The sequence below is a fragment of the Syngnathus floridae genome, chromosome 5 (genome assembly GCF_059516105.1).
Source record: "Syngnathus floridae isolate MCC-2025c chromosome 5, RoL_Sflo_1.0, whole genome shotgun sequence".
Lineage (NCBI taxonomy): Eukaryota > Metazoa > Chordata > Actinopteri > Syngnathiformes > Syngnathidae > Syngnathus > Syngnathus floridae.
This window is the reverse complement of record NC_142417.1, coordinates 10,869,167-10,877,849: the sequence shown is the minus strand read 5'-3', so window position 1 is coordinate 10,877,849 and position 8,683 is coordinate 10,869,167. Positions and strand designations below refer to the sequence as shown.

Below are 8,683 nucleotides of genomic sequence, written 5' to 3'. Positions count from 1 at the left end.
AATAATTCATTTGTTCGATTCCATTTATTATATATCTATATATAGGTTATAAACATCACAAAATATATATTTTTTTAATCTTGCACAAAGATAAGATCCAGTAAAAGAGCAATCTTAGTTTAGTCAGCAATAACAACAGAAGCAGGCATATATCTAGGTTCAGCGTTGCAGATTTTTCGGCACATTCTTATCATTTGCCATTTAAAGAAAATGAGTCTTCACAAAACGTGTTTGAAAAGAACTATTTCATATCAGTAATGATAATCATTTTAACTGTGTTGTTTATTTCGCTATTGCATTGCATATTGTCTAAAAACATAATGCACTCATAGCTTCTATTATTCAATAGTCAATAAGGTAACTTTCTCTTAATTTAGAGCAATTATAATAGCGTAAATATCTTTTAAAATTAAATTTGAAATTGTGTTTCTTACATATCTGAATTTAAAATAACATGTTTTAAGCAAAATAAATGTGTGATTTAAAGCAGTTGTTAAGACCACCTCCTAAGCCAGAAGAAAGATTTAAAAATTATACTTTCCTTTATTTAAAATACATATTTTCAAATGAAGGCCACTTTCAAACAAAGCAGTTTACCCAAGCACGTTTCATCTAAAATACACAAGTGGAAAATAAAATGCTGTCTTGATTGTACTTCATTTTCTATCAAACAATAACTAAAAGACTCTTATAAAAATATCCACGCAAATACAGTTTACTAAATGAATATACTCTGACCTACAAGTCACCTGTTGTAATGTTACTGTTACAGGGTATAACAGAAATTCTAGATATATTTGTTTGGGGGGGCAATTTTGAGGAATATTTGTGTCTAATATGTGGAGGCAAAACGATGTGCAAATGGGATACTAGAAATGTTGTGTGCTTTGTACATTGTGTCTATCGCATTAAAGAGAAACTGAATAATTCATACACTTTCCAACACATGGACTGCTGTGTGTCCAGTTTGCATGCAGTCTATAAAGTTCTTTGAGAGCAAGAGAATCAAAGCAAGAGTTGAATATTTGTGTGCATGTGTTTAGCATAGGTCAGTGTCAGTGTGCTAAAGGTCAGTGGAACAGGAGGGAAATTGGCCATATGCAATGTTCAAATTTCCTATTGAAATATATTTACAGTATTTACATTTTGTGTAACTGACATCATTATTATTCCTTTCCTGTGCTGTCCTAAATAATATCATCCAAGAGATGGGGGGTGTCCACCCAGTCTAATGTTCTCGGCTCTGATGCCGCCATAATCATACACATAAACTGTTTCCCTGTTCTCTTATCTAATGGGTAAATGGTTGTCGGGGTGAACCTTTTGTTACTCTCAACAAACTCACATAGCTGATTATAGATTTTGGGGTACTCGTGTCGAAGGAAGACGCCTCTGATCCTGAGCTCACGCTGAATGTTGACAAAGCACACCTCCCTGGCTTTCCTTCCCTCCTCCCCCTCCTGGTCAATGGCTGGCGTTCCCGGAGGCGGAGTAAGGATGAGAGTTTCCATTTCACTATCCTTCTTCAGTAGCTTTTTTTCTGGACTTGAAGAAGCCAAGGAAACCTTTGCATATTTTCGAACCGTTGGTGTTTGGACCCTTGGCGAGGGTCTGTTAGGCACTAGTTCACCAACAGCTACAGATACATTCAAGAGGAAACATTCACTGGGGTCATACTCGTTACCCGCCTGCTGCAGTTCCTTACAGTATTCACCCAAGTTGTCCTTAAAGCCATCCAGCTCTCTGAGAGAGAGATACGTGGGAGACATGACAAGACCCTCAAGCCCAACTTGGAGAAAGTTATCAGCCGTCTCTGGATTGGCAAAACCCAAAAAGAGGACACCTCTGCCTCTGGAGAGGTAACCAGCTTTAGCAATGCGAGAGAAGGCTTTGTGAATCTCGGACTTTTCTCTGCAGAACTTGATGGTGTGCCGACACACGCTGCTCAAACGGCCGTACACACAGGTCTCCTTGTGGGACTCCCAGTCATCCCTGCGACAGTTTCGGGAGCAATAAAAGGTGTAGCAGCTATGACATGATTTGAAGTACAAGCATGCATTGAACATATTTTCAGAACGTTTGCACTTCTTGTTAGCACACACCATGGTTTCTTCTTCCTCCACGCTGTGGTCTGGAGAGCACTCTTCTGCACTTCTTTGTAAAGCATCACACCCACTATCGGGGTCTTTGATAGTGTCGGGGCTGGATTTAGAAGATGGGAGCTGCGTGTTCAGACATTCAAGATTTTCAATCTCAGAAGATCCCCTGACCTTTTCATCATCTTCAGTAATCAGTTGTTTAAGCTGATCCAGAAAGTCCCCACTAGGCTTCCTGCTGGTTGGTGGCTTGTAATCAACCACTAGGTCAGCTAACAACTCATCAAGTTGCTCCAGACTCTGCTGAAGGGAGACATTGTTACGTTTCTTTTCTTTGGTCATTTCTGCTGTGCTGAATGACTTCTTCACATCAATGACTCTCGGCGCAAATTTCTTTTCACTGTCCAGCGTATTCCAGTTGACAGCGTGCACACCACGCGGCTCACGATTGCCTGCACATATGTCGTTGTCAGTTATGGTGATCTCAGGAGTCACAAACCAGTGGCCACTCTTGCTAGTCTTCCACGGATTGCTTGGACCTCGCTCTAAAGACGTCTCAGAGAGAGACAGGGCAGCATAGCGCTTTGGAGAACTTGAAAGGTTCAGGATAACGGGTTGAGATGAGACATTGGGAGATGCTCCGTGCCTTCCTTGATAAAATAGGTTCTCATAGCTTCTTCCACGAAGCACCGATTGGTCTTTGTCATGGCGAGGGTAAAGAATATTGTCCCAAGACTTGGAGTGGTTTTTGGCCTCTGTCCTAAGTCTACTTGTCTCTGTGCCGTAGGTAGAATACCAAGGGGGCATACCAGTGTCAACCCTGACTCTTGGTGGAGTGAGCTGAGAAGACTGGTTGGAATAACCAGATATACTTGAGCGATGCCAATCATCTGAAAAAGCCTGTGACATTCGCGGGCGCCTCCTGCCTTCTGTGTGATATTGCCTTGATGGAAAGTACCGATCCTCAGGAGAATTAAACGCCTTGTTATAATATAAATTCGAGCAACTTTGGTGGTATGGATTGAAACGGGGGTCATCCCCAAAGTAAGTGCTTGATGGGGTTTGAGAAAAGCAGGACCCTGCCTCACTCATAGGGTAGGGTGTACTATATACAGAGTGTGATGGCTCTTGGTTTGTATCTGCGAAATATGACCTGAGGGGAAGTGTGTGTACCCATCGATTCCTTGGATCATACTGACTCGTCATAGTACTTCCACGGCTGGCTAAACTGGATCTATCATCCTGAAAGTATGCCCTTGTATAGGGATGAACCGGATAGCGAACTGGGTCCTCTGTGTAGAAAAACTTTGTTGGGATGTTTGGGTTTGAGTAAGCTCTTTGTTCCTGATTTAGATACATTGCTGTTTGTGATGGCATTCGGTACATGTCTTGATGCTGGTAAGAAACGGGAGACATGCTTGTAGTGTAGTGATATCCTGGTCGGAAATCTCCATTGTAGCATTCACTTGGAGTTGGTGTTGGTGAGGAAATCTGCCGTGGTACATACAAACCTCGACTGCTACTAGCCTGTGAGAATCTTTGCCAAGCGAGTCGTTCAGGCCGTAGATTGGGGACCTGTCTAGATGTGTGTTGGAGCACAGCAGCATCTGGTTTAATGTCCACACGGCACCTGACATGAGGCGTTGGGGTTGTTGTTTCTGATTTACCCTCATTAAAACAATCAGAGACATACAGGGGAGAATTAGGTTGCAGTTTAATAGGGTGGACCTCGTTCAAAAATGCTTTGTTGGAGGAATGTGCTTCTCTTTGTGTTTCAGAGGACCTCAAAGTGTCCGGAGCGTCCTTGGCTTGGTTGGCCTCCAGAGGAGACACAGAGATGGGTACAGGAGTAAGAGTCGATTTGATTCTGGGAGCACTTCGAGATCTTTTTCTATTTACAGAATCCGACCATGTGAGGTGGCTGGTTTTGTCTTGACTGGTCTGTTGTTGGATTTGCCTGGAGTTAAACAAATCTGGAGATGAGAAGCGAAGATATCCTGGTTGATCCAGTCCATTCCATGTTAGATCTTTGTGTAATGTCTGTTGTTCTGGACGCTTAAAAGGATACTCCATTGGGGAAGACGCAGACTGTGGGTCATCCAGTGATTCAAGAAAATCAAAGCTGCGGCAGTGTCTTTTGTTGATGATTTCTGCTTTATCAATCATCTTCAAGTCACACTGCAATGAAGACTGAGCAGAACTGACGTGTTCGGTGGTTGGATATAAAGGAATGTCCTGGTAAAGAGTTGATGTCAGGATATCAGGAGGATGTGTCCGGGTCATCTTAATGGAACTTCAATGCCCTCCATTCAGTGTGACATGTCAACAAAACCTAAAGGAAGGAAAAGATATGTTGAGTCAAATAATCTATGACCTCGAGACTATAAACTACGAACTTGTAGTAAATACACATTACTGCGTGAATGGCTTATGCCTGGCACCCACTACTAGTGCGTCACAGCACAGACCCGTTTCTGAAAATGAAGCTGTGGATTGTCGTGTTTGTTAGTTAGCTGACTATGTCCTGGTTCATGAAAGATGATGATCAGACTGGTACTGCCATTATTATTTTTGGGGTTGAAAAAATTCAAAGACATAAAAAAGTCCAAGTCTTAGAAGTAGTATGTATGAAAATTTTACTCGGATACAAACTTTCATGGGTTCTTCCTTCATGCCGCATTATGAACGTTCACAAACAGATTTACAAATTTGCAATTGTAAAAAAAGTAGATGAAGGAATTTTCAACAGTATTCCATTTTAATCATGTGGACTGAAAAAATATACTCAAAATAACATCCTCATCAAAAATGTCATTTTGTTTCGGCAGAACTCCCCCAGGAAGAAAATGTTGACAGAAAATGACTATATTGATGTATTGAAAAAAACATTAGTAGCACTACTATAAAATCAAGTTGTTCAAACAAATGACAAGTCCAATGAAAAAGACAATCAAACTCAAGATAAAGAACTAAATATTTTACTAGGCCTATTTCTAAGGTTTGAACGCAAACCATTGTTTTTTCCATTTGTAATGCATAGATAAGGTCTTTTGTTGGCCCTCACCCATGAGCTAACCCTGAGCTGCCATCTGTTCACTGTCATGAGAGAGAACTAACCAGCCATGTCCCTGCCATGTCTCGCCAACACACCTAGATATCACGTCTGCTCACACTCAAAGAATCTCAGCAGCCGAGCCCATAATGCTGAAAATTTCTTTTCGTGGGCCTGTTTTACGAAAATGCTTATTATTATTATTATATATGACTTGTTGGAGAAATATAAATCATTATAATTTTATATTATCATTATATTAAGACCTCTAATTTTAAATACCAGACGTGAAAATGTCAGACTTTTTTTCCATAATAATTATATTGTATTGTCATTGTACTTCGAGCTAGTTGTCCCGTACTAATCTAAGTGTAATAAATAGCTGTTTTACTTGTACAATACAACTACAATGAATCCACTGTGATAAGATGACTGCATTCCTGACACATCATATGATAATACTAGCTTTAATTATGTGCATCTAAAATAATTAACAGGAAAAAAGCACCACCCTTGGCAAAGTTCCACAAGCCCGTGCAGAATCAGTCTCTGGGTCTGCAATTAATATTTAGGGTTTTCTCCAAAGTAGTTAAATGACTTATATGCCTGTACTTTGGTTTTGCAAAGTTATTTTTTTATTCACGGTCAAATGCAGCTCCTCAATAGATGTGCAACCCCTTTCTTTCTTTCTTTCTTTCTTTCTTTCTTTCTTTCTTTCTTTCTTTCTCACCCCTCAAGTTTTAAAATCGCATGCCACATCCTGTCTCCATAGTTACTGCACACAGCACCATTCACCACACAAGGACCAAAATCTCTGACAAAATGGACACTGAATCAGCAAATTTAAACTTGCGACAAAATCGTGTTTTTTTTATTATCATAAAGTAGGCCTTAATGATGTATGTATTTGGACGTACCTTTGAATCATTTAATGGCTATTTGAGCAACCAAATGCACAACCCGCGTTACTACATTCGGAATGAGGTTAGCCATTCCTTAAAGCTTGCAAACCCTGGCTCGGTGTTTAATCGTCTCATTTGAGAGTAGTGTTAAATTTTGGTGCTGCGGCACCATGGGCCCGATGCGTCCGATGTGGTCCCAATGACATCATTTGCGCAGGAAAGAGGGAAAAACAAAATCATCGGGTTCGAACCGGGACAACGGCTTGACTTTGGGCTAACTTCGCAAAAATAAGACTTGGCGAGTGAAGGTCGAGTCTTACCGGTTTACCGTGCAATTGATCAGATGAAATGGGCGGCGATGGAGTAAGAGGAGGAGGCGAATGTGTACTGCAGCTCGCCGCACCTGCTGGGGCGCCTCCATGCGTCGATCTCCTGTCTCGGATGCGTTACATCTCAGCTTCACCTCAAAACGCTCCCCCTTGGCGTGTTTAATGTGGAACAGAGCGTGCGGGGGTGTGTTTGTACGTGATGGAAGAAGAGGAGGGGTACGTAACTGAGTCTGCGTCGAGAGGCGTGGTTACGTCGCTTGTGTGTGCGCGTGTGCGCGCACGTTGCATGCGCGTGAATAAAGATGGAGAAGAACATCCGCCAAGTGGTCCGTCAGCTTCATCGTTCACGGTTCATGAACTGAAGTGAACAAATCAAGAGTGGGCGCTAATCCTCTACATACGTATCTGGCTTTGTCAAAATAGGCGCTTTTATTTTTTCAACCTCTGTGGTTGACGAAATGATGTTAAAAAAGACATACAGTGCCCTGAAAAGGTTAAAAGGTCGCTCCTTGAGCTGTCCAAAGCTTAGGATATTTTGTTTATAATTCAACCAAACTCTAGGCAGTTGGTTGTTTTTTATCTCGAGATATCAGAATAAAAGGGGCTGCAAATGCATGACACATTTTTTTAAATTTCCATTCTCTTAAGATTTTGAAAACCATCTATCATTTTCGTTCCACTTTACAATTACCGCATGTACTACTTTGCCCTCACATATACTAAGGCGAGGGTTGAAAAAAAAACTCAAAATGTGTTTTTTAATCTTCAAAAAAAAGAAACCAAAAATCATTGAGGCATAGATTCTTGATCGGAATAAAGAAACACTGAGGCCTTATTTATTATTATTAAATTTGCAATCACACAAATGGCAAACAAACCATGGTGCAATTATTGGTATGACTTCTCATTCATCTATAAGATTTATTACTCATCTTTTTTTCGTTGGGGCTTCTTTTAACCCTTTGTGGTGTCATTCTCACCTTACCATCGCATCTGCATCATTATAATCGATGGCGGGGACAGTTGGCTGCGAGCCCCATCCCGCCCACGGCGTGCGACTGCTGCAGGAAATGTGCTTAGTGAAGCGCTCCCACGATGGATACAAATCACAACAACAGACGAGCCATGCTGATCAGCCTGGAACTGATTTTGTGGCAGGATATGATGTTTAATTGCTCGCATATCTTTGATGGAGAGCACAAATTAACGCATTCATCTTTGTTACAAAACAATACTGCAAACCCGCATGAATCACATGTATGACTGTACCGTGGAAATCACGTTGGTTGCTGTTCAGAACCCCGCAGAGTGGATTATATGTGCGTATGTGTGACTCACCCTCATGCAGCACTGTGCACTGGCATCAGTTCATGTCAGCTGTTGGTTTGCAGGCATAAGTGTCTGTCAGCTGGCTGCTAGCAGGTGTCCCAGGCACCTTGAAGGCTTTGTGGATAGGAAATCAATAGCTCTCTCTTGATTGGAAGTGCTTCTATTCAAGACGTAATAACCATTCAATCCATCAAAGTATGAGCATTAATGAAACACTGCTTCACTTTGCTTCCACTGCTCCAAATGCATTCAAGCATACACCCCTAACCTAAGAAGCCAAGACGGAGTGAAACTAAATTTAACCTCACCATTTTCTCAAGACAATACATGTCTGAGGAAAAAAAGTCATATTTCTGTAATTGTTAATGCCATCCAATCTTAGCTGGACTGTGTTTAAAGACAAGCGCAGAAAATAGAATAGGTCACTGGCCTTCCAGGAGGAACATTTTCTTCACCTTTTCCAAAAATTGGGCCTTTCCAAAGATATTTATTATGACAGAGAGATATGTATTTATTTAACATTACATAACATTATTATAATAGTAATAATTAATATTATAGGTGTAATTTGCAGTGAAATAATGTGTACAAGTGCTGTGTAAATGTAATGAGTCTAGTTTCAAAGAAAAACCAAAGCATTGGAATCACATCGCAATACAAAATTAATATTGCTATCTCACACGCAAAATTCTTGACTTAGATATAATTACAGTAGATGAGATAAGATAGTGACGTTGGTCTATCTAATGTCAGTGGTACACTGACAGTAAGAGCCACATGGAAAGGTTTTAGGAAAATGTTGGCTCTATCGGTCTTAAGGATTTCTTAACTAAAGTCCACTTGAAGCATTTAATTCTTCAACAACATAATCCTCTGTCCACTTCTCTCGCCCCAGACTTCATTTTATGCTTTCAGCAAAGTATAAAGCAGATTTACAGATACTGGAGGAGCATTTTTTGTTGTGTTGACTCTGAT

At 40.8% G+C, this 8,683-nt stretch overlaps 1 protein-coding gene across 1 annotated transcript; it reads right to left on the bottom strand.

Moving 5' to 3' along the window:
- Positions 1-9: 9 nt before the first annotated feature.
- unm_hu7912 (un-named hu7912) lies at positions 10-6,589 on the bottom strand. The gene is made up of 2 exons (XM_088377155.1): positions 6,371-6,589; positions 10-4,428 (listed from the first exon to the last, which is right to left on the bottom strand). Exon 2 carries the CDS (start codon positions 4,377-4,379, stop codon positions 1,188-1,190), a length of 3,192 nt encoding a protein of 1,063 aa, XP_088233281.1. The 5' UTR covers positions 4,380-4,428; positions 6,371-6,589; the 3' UTR covers positions 10-1,187.
- Between the last annotated feature and the right edge of the window lie 2,094 nt (positions 6,590-8,683).